Source organism: Centruroides sculpturatus, unplaced genomic scaffold, assembly GCF_000671375.1.
Source record: "Centruroides sculpturatus isolate CEXI.00-Female unplaced genomic scaffold, Cexi_2.0 scaffold1172, whole genome shotgun sequence".
NCBI classification, from domain to species: domain Eukaryota; kingdom Metazoa; phylum Arthropoda; class Arachnida; order Scorpiones; family Buthidae; genus Centruroides; species Centruroides sculpturatus.
This window is the reverse complement of record NW_019385542.1, coordinates 22812-37385: the sequence shown is the minus strand read 5'-3', so window position 1 is coordinate 37385 and position 14574 is coordinate 22812. Positions and strand designations below refer to the sequence as shown.

At 31.8% G+C, this 14574-nt stretch overlaps 2 protein-coding genes across 3 annotated transcripts in view; one reads left to right on the top strand and one right to left on the bottom strand.

Annotated features, from left to right (window-relative positions):
- LOC111639963 (neurotrophin-3-like) overlaps window positions 1–14574 on the top strand; it is a 52449-nt gene that overhangs the window by 33661 nt on the left and 4214 nt on the right. For both annotated transcript variants that reach the window (XM_023385946.1, XM_023385945.1), the window contains exon 4: window positions 1951–2125. In XM_023385946.1, the coding sequence (XP_023241714.1) occupies window positions 1951–2125 (175 nt within the window). The remainder of the gene's footprint in view (window positions 1–1950; window positions 2126–14574) is intronic.
- LOC111639961 (zinc finger BED domain-containing protein 5-like) lies at window positions 8227–10630 on the bottom strand. The gene has a single exon (XM_023385943.1). It carries the CDS (start codon window positions 10008–10010, stop codon window positions 8238–8240), a length of 1773 nt encoding a protein of 590 aa, XP_023241711.1. The 5' UTR covers window positions 10011–10630; the 3' UTR covers window positions 8227–8237.

Below are 14574 nucleotides of genomic sequence, written 5' to 3'. Positions count from 1 at the left end.
TACTGAAAAATCTGTTTGCCATTTTCTTTACGTGTTTATTGTAATGTGACAAATAGACAAATTTTATATTCTCATCGTAAACCCAGGTTACTCTTAATTGTTATATCTGAATAGAAAAAACGTAGCTTAGTTTAACGAAGATAACAATTACTACAGAATTGTTTGTCTACTAAAACTAAATTAAATCTTGACGATAAATTTTTAGTAATTGTCTTATACAAAAGCGCAATTCATTTATCGTTATGGCTTACTATTTTTTCAATAAATTCTCTATTGAAGAATTTATAGAGAAATTACTTCGAAAACAGGACGTCATAATCCGTAAATAGAATTTAGAACTGTGAATAGGAAGAACTAAGTGCATCTTCGATTCTTTAATTTCAATTATTTTTATTTTTATTTACAGTGGCTAGTGGATAAACCACTGAACACTGAAGGTGGCGGTTCGCGCCTCTCCAGTGAAGTTTTTCGGCTTTTTTTCGCGTGTCTTAACATTTAAATAGCAGCCAGTTTCCCTCAGTCTTCCCCATCTTTTGGCAAATCACCCACATGTTGCGTTGCCGTATTCTATGAGATCAAACCAAACCAATTTGTATTTATTTATTGTTTAATTTCTCTTGCGTGAAAAGGAAATAATTTGATTGAATTCTTTAATTGCGTGCGTACGAGTATTGGTAAAGTTTCGCTTCGTTTTAATCCTTTCCGTAATTTTTTCCGGATTAAAGATATTTGATAATTGTTTAGTTATTCTTTAGTTTCCGCAACAAAAATTAATCAATTTAAATGAAACACAAATTGATTTGTTTAATTTAGAACACAGNTTGATAATTGTTTAGTTATTCTTTAGTTTCCGCAACAAAAATTAATCAATTTAAATTATAATTATTTTTAGAACAAATTTTAATAATTTTGTCGAATAGCAAATAACTTTTTGTTTAGATACGAGGTATTTTAAGAAGTACTGTATTAAGAAAATATTTTAAAATACCCCGTTTAATTAATATCATTAAAATTATAAGTAGAGTCTAAAAAAAATTACATTTCTTAATTTTTAACTAGAATTATTTTTAATGTTTTACGAAATTTTTGTAGCCGGTCTCTTATCTTTATCTGGAACAGGGACGAAAGTGTGTTGTGTGGTAAATTGCTAAACAAATTCCATTCGGCAAACGAAAGTTCAAAAACAATTTAAAATTTGAAGCGAATTTTAGTATTAGAACTTTTGTTGGAACTTTTTATTTAACAAATTCTGGACTTAAAATTCATCTGTTGACTACAAATAAAACATTTAATTTAATTTTAAATTTAATAAATTTAAGTATGGATTTTAAATAAGAATTCTAAATTAATATTACAAATTTCATAAAGAAATAAGTGAATAAATTTTGCGATAAAAATTCTCGTTAAAAACTATAAATACAAATGAGCGATTAATTATTGTGACATCGTCACAATGCCGGGCTGCAATTTTTAATCATATTTTTAATTTATTTACTTTAAAACATATGCTTTCCATCTCAAATTAGTAGTGTGTTGCTCCTGTACGTACAGTACATCATACAGTACTTATCTACTAGAAATAGAGTGGTACCGGTTATCTATCTAACTCCTTTCAAGAAAAAATTTTGAACGAAAGTAATATGACTTCCGATGCAAATTGGAAGTTGGTATATAATTAATCGGGACCTCCTGCCTCTTAGGTTTTCATATCTAGTTTACATTGCTATCTATTTAACTCTGTTCTCGAAGTTAAGTGAGGACACACAGACGGACGACAATGGAAATTTAAGGTCTATAACTTTTTAAAAATTTTATCCCAATTGTAATAAAATGCTAGTCTGTTTAGGTCAGCATAAAAAATAGAAATAAGCATTTAGAGATAATAAAAATACTAACAGAAGTTATAATATTCTTAACAAGGTATTTGTAATTATTTTTCGGTGATGAAAGCGACGAGTGACAGAACACGAAGCGGCTGTAATGGATGTATGCGGATCGACACAGAGCTTCGAGAAGATGGGAGTGGCCGTTAATCAACAATTGCAACAAGTTACAGTTCATCCAGACACTTGGGTCTTCGTTACTCGATGCACGGCCGTAGGCAAACCCTGTCGCGGCGTTAAAGGTAAGTCTCTTTAACTGAACACTAACTACTAACTAAAACAATCGAATAAATTTTAGCATTCATTTTATTTTTATAATGAAGGTAAAAAAATATTGTAAAGAGATAACCGTAGAAAGTATATGTACAATACAACTTTCTATGATATATAACTATAGAATACAAGTTATAAACAAAGCTTAAGCTCTATATAGACTTACATCACAAATAGTTATATAAATTGATTGTAATCTTGACGACTTCTTTATTTAACTTCACTTAGCATCTAGAACTGTAGGATTTTGTATCAAAGTAGATAATCTTTTGTCAAATTTTCACGAGAAGACACAAAAATATTTAAACAAATTTAGGCGATACGATTCTCCGAACGATAAATAAACTCGGAAAGGATAGGCCTGTGCTTACTTACAGGGTTGTCGAGATGAAGAAGCTGTGGAAAAATCCCCAGCTGCTTCCTCTCGTTAAAATTAACTTGTTTGAAATAACTAGTCGAAGAACAGAGAAATTGCATCAAATCTTTCTTTTACTCAGTTCTATCCCAGCAACTTCAATTGAAACAGAGAAAGCTTTTTCTGCAATAAGACATTTCGTCACAAAATTGAGTCCGATTGTGTGACAACACCTTCGACAATAAATGTTTCTTAAGGCAATACTTTAAATCTGGTTAATTTTATGTTTGTTTTTTGGAAATTTTGTAAAATTTATTATTTTTTCATTTATTTAATTTTCGCTTCTTTAAAAAGACAAATGTTTTATTTTTTCAATGAAAATAAGTAAACAGATAAAATTTAATTCTTTTGTTTCTAATTTTCTATTGGTCGATAGCGGGTTTTCTTTAAAATCAAACTTTTATATAAATTTGATTAAAAATAAAAATGTGAATTCATCCCGAGAATTCCGGAATTTATTACGGTATTTTCCTCTTTCCCAGGAATGATAATTGCCTGGAGATTGAGAAAAACTTTACTTCCTACCCCTATAAAATTAGTATTTATTTTACTAACAGAAAATAAAATTGTTAAGATTGCTTGTTATTAATAAATAAATAAATATTCTATGTATTTCATTTGTTCAAATAAAAAAAAAAAAAAATGAAAACGTGACCCGCTCTACTTTCTAGGCCCATACAAACTCTCATGCTTCCTTATTTATTCCAATTATTCTCCAATCTCTTTTGATTAATTTCATTTAATTAAGAGTGTTATATTATTTATTCTCACATAGTTATTCATTGCTTTATATTGTTAAGTCTAGTACAGTACAGTACATAAATAGCAACGTCGTTAAAGTCAGAAAGTTCGTACGCTTTTCGTTATACGCAACAGTAAATAAAATAATTCGTTATCTACGGATCTTTTAGTCATTTTTCTTATTCTTATAGGCAATTTTCTTTTTTTCTTTTTTTTTATTCTCTCTCTCTCTCTCTCTCTCTTAACCTGAACATAAATTCTCCTCCATGAATTAATCAAATATTTCTTAAAGTTTTTAGAGAATTTCGTTGACTTACTACTACTACTGTATTATTTGATGACTAAACTGGAAAAATAGATGTAATTACTGTATATACACTACTAATGTTCAAAATACAGTAAAATAACATTAATGATTGTCCTATCTCGATTTATTTATACGTCTCTATTTGATATTCTTATTCTAAAAAAATGTGAATGTACTGTACATTTTTAAAATATGAGAATACGAAGTAATTATAGCATCGTTTTTTACAAGAAAAATGTTGCAATTAGTAAAACTTTAAACCACCAAATCGTAGTTTAGAAATTAGCAAATTCTTTAAACTGTAGCTTACAAAATCGATATTTTTTCATCGTGTTATTAGTAAGATTTTACCCGTGGGACTGGAAGAGATTAGTTCGATATCTCCTCCACATAAAAATAATTATAAAAATAGGAAACGATTATAATCTAAAATTCTAAATTGTAGCATTCTCTTGAAGATAACTGAAAGTTTCGTTTAGTGTATTATGACCGAAAACATAAATAAGAAAGGTTAATTTTTGTTTTATTTCTGACAGATTCGGACTATCAATGCCAACTTAAAATATTTTCATTTAGTTTTATTTTTTCCGTGATATCCAGAAATTAACGAATAACTATTATTGGTAAATAAAATATGTCAACTGAAAATAATCTTATCCTAAGCATTTTTTAAAATAAAAACTTTTCGACGTCTTTGATATAAGTCAGTATTAATAAAAATCAATTATATTTTCTAGAAATTTTGTAGAAATTTTTTCGAAGAAAAGTGAAAACTCGGAAACAAAAAAGGAGATTTCAGAATTAAATGTCAACTTTTATAATTTGCACAAACAAAACATTTTTATAAGTTTTTCCTTAACGAATTTTCCGAAAATATTATTAAAAGATGATCGAATATGACGACATTCAGAATATCGAAGAAGTTTTTCGTCCTGTTCAAATCCGAATTTTCAGAAATGGTTAATAATGGATTTAATATTGTTTCAGAAATGGTTAATAATGATTTAATATTGAAGTAAATCTATTACTTCTTTCCATTCCTCTTTTAATCGAATCGAATTGAATCTTCAAAACGCACATAGATTATTCGATAATGAGAATGCAAATCAGTTAGCTGAACAAACTACAGAGAGGCATCTTAAAATGATACACACCATTTCAAATACTAAAGTAAAAACAGAAATTAAAAGAATAAACTCTCAGTTTAACATATACAACACTCTCAGATTCCAAATTTAAAAAAGTAATAATTACTTCATGGTTTCAATAGCCACGCATTCTTGATCAAATTATTATACGTAACATGTAAGCTTACTGTATAGACCACAGGTTCTCAAACTTATTTCGACCACCGCCCACTTTGAAATTAAAAAAAATATATAGTACCCCATATTTTTTAACTTACCATTTTACATTACCATCTGTTGCGTATCTTAAAAACAGTTATTGCAAATATAATGTTTAAACATGCATTATTATATGGATAGGATAGATAGGGTATAATCCATATCCTATTTCTGAGATCAAAGAATGTTTCAATGAGAAGAAATAAAACTCACATTTAATCACTGAGCTTTCTACTGTCCCCAAAAGCCTTCAGCGTCCACAAGGAAACGTTATCGCCCACTTTGAGAAAGGATGACATAGAAGAAGTCTTTTGTTTTAAATTTCAAATTGTTGGTCGTCCAATTCGCGCAATTTTTTCTTAAAGTGTTAATTTTCTTTCTACAGTTTTGTCATTTCTTTGGATTTCTTGCTTTCTGGGATATCAGATCTTCGTCCTCCCTGGAGATCCGACAGCCAATCCACACGTGGTCACTTTGAGCATTTAGCCACATTTTCTTGCCCTTTGAAAATTGTTTGTAACTTATTAGCTTTTAGATTTAATAGCATTCTTGTTCTGGTTTTGCTACGGAAACTCTTAGATGGCTCATTTGCTGCTATCACTGGTCAACAGGTCTTTCGAAGTAGACGTCTATGCAAGTGTTACTTTGTCACTTTTCACCTCTGTAATCTACCTCTCATCTCTGTTATTCTATTTTTTCGCTGTATCTTTTCGATCCTCCTCTAAAGAGTAAATCAGTAACACGTTATCCTATGGGCAAAAAAGGGCAATTGCCTGGGGTTTCCACCAACAGGTGGCTTCGAATCAATCTTTTATAAACTCATTATAGTATTGTAGTAAGAATATCAAAGTTAAAATTTGGTTCATATCTGAAAACCAAGATTGCAGTGTAGCGCAGAGCAGAACTTAACCTTTCAGAGGTAGCATTAAAAAACGATAGGGGATATAGGGAAATGCTTTCAAAAAATGCCCCCGAAGAAAAATTCCTGAAGTCAAAATTATACATGGGGCTCCCTAATTCAAATTTTCCTAGGCTCCATGAAGCTGTAACGCGCCACTGGAGCAAATCACTCAAAGGCTCAATGTAAAGGGAAATGAGTTCGCTTCTAATTGAATTTGATCTTTTCTAATTAATAGAAAGACGAAATGTGATTTTCCGCCCTTACATTTATTAATTTCTTTAGAAAAGAAGTGATTTGTTCAAAAATAAATATTCAATTACTAAATTTATTCGTTTAGAACCATTTAAAGGCGATTTTATATCTTGAACATAAATAATATAAATCGTCGGAGGAATTTATCTAACAAAGTACCGCTTGTTATCTATTCATAGTCAAAATGACAAAATAGAGAAATTCAAAAGAACACGATCAAAGTACAGTGCATATTCTTAATCCACGAAAATAGAAACAGATACATCCTACTTATTATACTTAAATCCATTATTGGGCTATGATTTATCATCATTTCAAAAAAGTCGACGAACGTATTAAATGGGATGCAGAAATTTTAAAGAAGAAACTTCTTACAATAGGAAGTATTTTAGCTTAGAAATGGTAGACATATATATCATATAATTTCGAAATGACTTATGTTAGGGCCACACACAGCACTAATGCTACGTACAGTAGAGTACAGTACTCAGAGTTCTGTGAGGCCGTAGCATTAATAAACGATAAAAACCTGATAAATTACGTGTAGATCATATAAAGTGTGCGCGAAAAATAAATTTTTGTTCGGAACTTTTTTAAACATAACTTTTTGGGATAAATTTGAATGAAAATCGTAGACCGCCCGTAAAGTTTCGATTTTTATAATAACGTTGGAGAAACTTTCCAACATTAACCTGTAAAGTATTTCTCTTGGTAAAGGCAAAAAGTAAATCGATAACAATTTATTTTACTAAAATATAAATAGGCTAAAAATATAGACAAAGAAAATATCGAACTTACAAACTCGTATTAAATGTTATTGGACATTTAAGAAAATGCATTTATGTTGTTTCATTATACATTATGTCTGTATAATGTATTTACCTATTATATTAAAAAGATAAGTGAAAATGTTTTTTATGTTATCGAGAGTCACTGCAATGACTCCGCGCAAAATAAAGTCACAGACTGACTATACAGAATGTTTCATTTAACTTGAGACTGTGAAATTTCTCGAGAAATACCATTGCATGAAAAAAATATGTGAAACAAACCCTCAGTATTTTGGAGGGGGATAGTTTATCCCCGCAAAAATTTATCCCCCACCGACTCCGGGTTGGGGCGAATTTGTAAATTCAAACTGGAACCTCATTTCTCATAGCAAATTCAAATTCTACTTAAAAACTTATGTAGGGTTTATTTGAAACGCCTTTTCGAATCGTGGTAGATGGCGCTGTAATCGGTGAAAATTAGTTAGGTTTTTCCCACGTTTTATTACATAATTATTCTCGACTGGAAGAAAAGTAACTCGGATGATCAAACGTGCTTTTTGAATCACATTAGATGGCGCTGCAATCGGCACCCCGAAAGTGAGAGGCAAGGGGACACGTTCCTTCAACGTAGAATCTTTATACTGTAAAACATGTCGGTTCCTCGTGAAAAAAACGAAGGTAACAAAACTTTCGCTGATTTCAGCGCCATCTACCATGACCTGAGACCCCGGAAATAGCCCAAAAAATAAATTTTACATTTCCCCCTTAAGTTAAACCATCGAGAAAATAAGTTATATAAGTGTCGAGTCGGCGACACCGGACTTTGACATCGTCGCTCAAAAAGAAAAGAGGGAAAAACAAAATTTAAAAATAAAAGGAAATTTAAAGTGGAATTATTTAAAACTTAAGACGCACTTAGGTAAAACGAAACGAGAATGTAAAAATGAGCATAGGTGTCTTAGTTTTCGGGCAGACCTTTCTCGCAACCTAAACTGGTTTCAATTTTTATCTAGAGACAGGTAAGAGATCAATAGGAGAGCGGGGAAGAAAAAGCCCGACCAATTAGAAATGAATCGATTTCGAAAACTTATGAAAGGTCAAAGACATCACCGTCAAGGACATGGGAGGCTTCCTCTAGAGCAGTGTTTCCCAAACTTTTTTAGGCCATGCCCCACTTTAACATTTCTAAAATCATCATGTCCCCCCATACATAATTTTAGTTATAAAATTTATTTTTGTTCTTTTTAGTAATATGAATGATAATTTTAAAGCGATTTCTTACAACTGTTGTCAAAACAAAGAAACGAACTTTTAATAAATAAAAAAATAATAGATTTTAAAAATTTACTTTAATGTGATTTGTGGACTTGATGCTTTTTACACAGCGATTTTATATCTGGTTCAAGCTTAGTTAGCTTAAGTCTCAAATCTCCACGTTGTGTTATATCCAGACGATTTCTTTTTTTAATCAACAAATCACTCACAGCACTAAAGCCACATTCAGCTAGATATGAAGATGGAAACGGTAATAAGAGTTTTCTTGCACATTTTGTGGTATTGGGGTATTTAGCCTCTGTTTCATCGCAAAGCCATGCCATCGCACCTTTAATATTAAATAGAGTTATTACAGATTCGTCACTTTGCAACTCTGCGAGTTCTTCTTGATATTGCAGATTGGATATATCAGCTAAATCCACCAAAACTGGTTGCACCATCCATGTCGGAAAATTCATTTCTTTTAAATCAGCAAATCTCTCTTTAAAATCCGTAATTAAAATTTTTAAATTATTAACAATTTCAAGTATTGTGGAGTCAGAAACATCACACTTGTTAAGCCAATTAAACTGTTCAAAATTTTTGTTGCTGACGTGTTTTTGATTTAATTCTAAATTCTTAATAAAACAAAATATTTTTGCTTTGGCATCAACCAGTGTTTTGTTTGGTCCTTGCAGTTGCTTGTTTAACAAATTTAGCTTCTCAAAGATATCGGCTAAATAACTTACATATGCTTTGCCATTTGTTGTCAACAATAATTTCATTTCAGGCTTATTAATTAAAAACTTTTCAAGCGAATCGAACAACTCAATAAATCGTTTCAAACAATTCCCTTTTGAAAGCCACCTTACTTCAGTGTGTAGTAACAATCGTATGTGGTCTTCATTTTGTTCCTCACAAAATAGCTTAAATAAGCTCTCGGTTTTAGCGCTGGCTTTTATTGAGTTAATGCATTTGATAACTGCATTGAGTACTTCATTGAGAATAGGAGACACGTTTTTAGCCACCAAGTTTTCTTTATGGATAACACAGTGAATAAGTATCATTTCTGGATTATCAGCTTTCATCAATTGTAAACAACCATTTTTTTTGCCCATCATATTGGGGGCACCATCGGCAGCACACGAAATAACATTCTTCATGGGGATCTCATTGTCATCCAAGTAGCATTTGAATATGTTGTAAATGTCTCTCGATTTGGTAGTGCTTTCTAATTGTTTACAAAAAAGCATTTCTTCTGCAAACTGTCCACGTTCAATATACCTGACATAAGTGATAAGAACGGCCTCACTGTCTCTTAGGGTTGACTCGTCCATCTGCACAGAGAAATTTCTGGTTTTTAGTTTCGATACGAGTTGTTTCTCAATGTCTTCGCCCATCTCGTCGATCCTTCGGCTGACAGTATTGTTACTGAGAGGCATCGCTTTTACATCCTCGTCATCTTTTTCTAGAACAGTTTTCATAAAAGCAGAAATTGAGGGCTTTATAAGATTCTCCCCTATTGTGTGGCTTTTCCCTGATTTAGCAATTAACAATGAAATTTGGTAACTAGCCTCTTGAATACGACTATTTGTTACATTTCTAGACGTGAAGATTGAAGTAATTGTCGTCCTTTTCTCGAACTTTTCCTTTAATGTTTTGAAGAAACTTAAATCTGAATTAATATAGTCCTTGTGTTTGGCCTTCAAATGTGCTTCAAGCCGACCCAATTTCATAGATTCGTTTGTCAAACATTGCTGGCATATCAAGCAAAACGGCATCCTCTCATCGTGAACTGCTGGTATAAATCCATATTTTAGATATTCCTCTGAATATTGACGAACTTTCTTTTTTGTTGTTCCACTCATTTTTTATGGGCTAAAAAAATAATAAAATTTTGTAAAAATAATTCAATGTGACAGAGTAAACGTAAATTTAGAAAAAATTGTTTTTGTGTAGATATAACACATTTTGCCGCAAGTGATACTTGGGATAAACGCAAGCCCTGAAGATTCCAGCAGACCAGATTGCAAGATTTTAATACTTCTGGACTCCTTTATCAAAGACACTGCTATTAGAGATATCTAAACTAACAAAAAAAGCACAATTAATTAGTTTTTAAATATTATCAATAGTTTTACAGTTTAAAAACTTATATAAAAAGCTAAATGGTTAAAAAATAAACATAAATTATTCAATACGTAAAAATTATATTTCTACAACATGTATTAATTAATTCATTTAATCATATAAATGACAGACAATTATGACATATAGGTGTTAAAAATATTAGAGTTAAATTTTTAAAAAAAAATTGTGCAAAAACGTTGTTACTTAGCGACTTTAAAAGATACAAGATTTCTGCGACAAGAGATACAGCAAAGGGAAACGCTGAAAAGTTCACTTGCGGACTCTAATAATATAGTTTAGGTTTTGATACCATCTTAAAAATGATTATTAATAATTTAAGTCCTCTATTTAGAAAATTTTCTTTTTCATATTATTTGTCACCTAAAGCGTTGCATTAAAAAAGCTCATAGCGAAGGGAAGAAATTGTCATGTCAATTCTCAAATTGCCCCCCTCCAACCATCAAATTGCCCCCCTGTGGGGCGTACGCCCCACTTTGGGAAACACTGCTCTAGAGAAAACCCTTTTTGGTCGCCACCTTTCCTTTAATTGGTGGTGGACTTCCTCTTCTCCGTGCTTCCGCTACAAACTGCTTAATTAACTCACCGCTATCCATTGCATCTTTTCTACGCCGAACTCTTATCTCGCCATCGCCTCGGGGCTCCACCACCGCAAGACGAATAGAAAACCCCTAGAGACATTCAATCTTCGGGATAGTGACAATTGGGACCTTGTCAATCATTTGTAAGCATGATCTTCTAAAAATAAACGATTTTTCGTGAAACTCTTTCTTTTTCTTCCTCTGAAAACCACCACCCGCATACGCGAAGGCCTTAGACCATCCCGACCAAACGGAATAAAAACAAACCTTCTAATCAGCGAGTTTACAATGATTCAAAAACAATGTTAGGCCCTCAGAGTTATTTTTCTTCCAGTTCGGAATCATGCAATAAAGCATGGGTTTCCCTTAAAAAAAATAAATTTATTTTCATCAATTACACCGCCATTTACCACGATTCGAAAAAAATGTCTCAGATAAACACTACATAATTTTTTACCTAGAATCCGAATCTGATATGAGAAATGGAATTCCCATTTGAATTTTCAAATTTTCAAGGTTTGTTTCGGACATTTTTTCATACGATGCTCATTTCTCGAGACATTTTACATTCTCGAGTTAAATGAAACACACTGTATATACAGGAATCAGAGTTACCGTATTTCAGGGGTTAATTTCTCCGTCCGTCTTTTTATTCAAAATAATATTCAGAATAAAGCTCAAATTTATGCCAATTAATGCTACTAAACGGCGCGGCGTATCGAAAGCGTTTGGTCGGCGGCATTGGTAGCCGAGCGCCTATTGAGCTGTACCGTACTGTACAGTACGTTATTGTACTGTATTAGGTCTCGATGTAATAACACAGTCGTTAATCAAAAACAATTGAGATATCCAAAAACATCTGCGATGTAAAAAATTGCGCCAAGTAAAAAGTTATGACAATTTGAACGACATGTTTTCTTGGGAATTTTTCTTTGGTAAAGATAAGCTTGGCATTTCGAATATTTTTACCTCTATTAATGCTGTTTTTACATTTCGCTTCAAAGCGCCAGGCTTACTTTTACCAAAAAAAAAAAACTCCCAAGAAAAAACTTTGACTGTCGTCCAAATTGTTATAATTTTTTTACTTGGCGCAATTTTTTACATCTCAAAAGTTTTTTCTTTGGATCTTACATTGCATTTCATGGAAACTTTTAGTAATCTTCATACACAAAAGATATATAATGACATTTAAATTTCGTTTTGTCATACTAAAGTAGAAAACTGTATTCTATTTATTTTATATGAATAATTAAAGTAAAACCTTTGTGACTCGTGGATCTGATTGGCGTCTAGACCCCTTAAAATGATTACTTTTTGCCATCTCAAAAATTGCGCTAATATAAAAATCATACTATTAATGATATTTCTTTAATTACATATTACTGTATAAATAATACAAATGTATAAATACACTTTCTTTTGACAAAATATAATTTAAAAAAAGGTCGACGATAGTAAATAGTCGGAGGTTTTAGAGTAAATGCTGCTATTTGTAGATATTAACCGAGGTGCTACTGCTAGATATTTATTAAGAGATTAAAGGCAAATACGAAGGAAAGCTTTTAACGGAGGTCGTTTGACCGAGAGGGATGAACTTGCTTCCTCCCCTTTTTTACTTTTGTTCGTTCCTGACGAAAGTTTGACTTTTAATAAAAGTCATTCTTTTAATATTGTCTCGCCTAAAAACCTCCCGTCGACACGCGAAATTGGCCAAACCATCGATTTATTATTATTTTTTGTCCTCTTCCAGACGAGACGACCGTAGCGCCATCTCACTTCGAAAATTATAATTAAGTGATGTTCGCCGAATTCGGTTTTCGCGTTATTTTAATATACAAATTCGAAGGAAGGAAAGTCGAATTTTGTGTTGGATAGGATCGTTTAATTAAACAAATACAGCAATTACTTTTTATGATGATTCTTCCAATATTTTGCCTTTTTTTCTTTGACAAATGTGTTTGCACTTTGAAAAAAAAATTATTTATGTAAGTCAAACGGAAAAAATAAGAAATTATTTATAAACGAGAAGGTAGACTGCGACTACTATTTATAATATTTTGAGTTGCCGAACAACAAGCAGACTTTCTACTCGAAAATAATTATTCTTCCTCGAAAATTTTGTTGATAATTAATAATAAAGTCATTTATTTCATCGCTTAATTTCGGTATAATATAGTATTAAGATGTGTAATATATAAAATTTGAAAATATAAATTATAAGTTACATAGTATATACTGTATATATTCGCTTTATGTGGTTATGACGTGCAGATAAAAAGAAATAATGATTTAAAAATCATATCGCTTACATAATCAGCTGATTCATGCCAAACTTTTTGTTTTTGTACAACTGACTAGTCTAGCAAAAAACTGATTATTCATCGCTGTTACCTTTTACCTTAGTGTTTTCGTTATTTATTGTTTAATTTAATTTGTTAGGATCTTATGTTGTTATAATTGTATGTTTGTATACTCTTAAGCCAGCAATTGTTGCTTCTTCGCCAAAAAAAATGGCCAAAGACGACACTCCGTTTATCCTGCGGCTTCTTCAATAACTTCTAATATTAGAATCGGATTAGCTTTCCGAATGTGTTCGGAACAACTTGCTTCATTTGACTTCTGATAGACTTCCCTTTACAATTAGTTTTAGAATAACAATGAGATGCAGGATATCTACCGAAGGCAGTAGCACATTCGCGCCGTCAGTCGTTATTTTCTAAAACATGTACAGTACTATACAGTAGAGTATGTATATACTGTTAGTCGCTAGTTGTTCGTTGCATATGAGGTTGGCAAAACAGTCTCAATCGTGATTAAATACGATAAATTAACCTGTGAAACAAATGCATTTTTTAGTGTACAGTACCATACATACATACAAAATTCAGTAATCCGACAATCTACTATAATTCGATAACCGCGGTTCAATATATGTCGGATTACAGAGAATACTGTGTTTCGCTGCTTAGGCCTACACTGTGAATAGCGGACATTATTGACAGACGTTGTATTATATCAATGTACCAGGGCTGTGGAGTCGGAGTCGGAGTCGTGGAGTTTTGGTGTTTTAGCCGGAGTCGGAGTCGTCAGAAAATCCGCCGACTTTGACTCCTTTTTACTTACCAACTTGTTATGTATATAAAACGGAAAAGTATTGGAATCGTGTCAAATTTGACCCTCCAAGTTTTTTTTGCAAATCTACACGTTTGGAGACCTCCTGAACCGCTCGAAAAAGTCAGTAAAGGGGGAAAATTCGCTCGAGTGTGTGTGTTGGCGTCTAATTTGTTTAATTTCTTTATTTTCTGTTCTGAGATATTAAACAATATTTCAGGATGGGTAAAGTTTAAGAAACGAAATATGGCACTGTAGCTTGCGTATAAAGGGGCATTAATACTATTAAATTTTGGTTTTTAACTGAAGATTGACAGGGTGAAGACACAAAAGTGGTCATGTGTCATATCTCTTAATGAATATTTTACTCGTTATTAGCGTTCAAAATTAAAAAAATAAAATAAAATAAAATAAAACTCGTCTCTATCCTCAAAGTAAGCTTTTTTGCCATTTTATAATAGTACAGTAAAACCCGTTAAGATGTTCTCGCCTAAGATGTTAGAATGTATATGGGGACATGATTTAGTTCAACCACTTTGACTCTTAATAACTAACTCCTGTGTTAAACCATCTGACTCCGATTCTGACCACT

What these genes read in the sequence shown, in the direction of transcription:
- LOC111639961 (XM_023385943.1), bottom strand. Translation starts at nt 10,010, where the DNA reads ATGAGTGGAACAACAAAAAAGAAAGTTCGTCAATATTCAGAGGAATAT.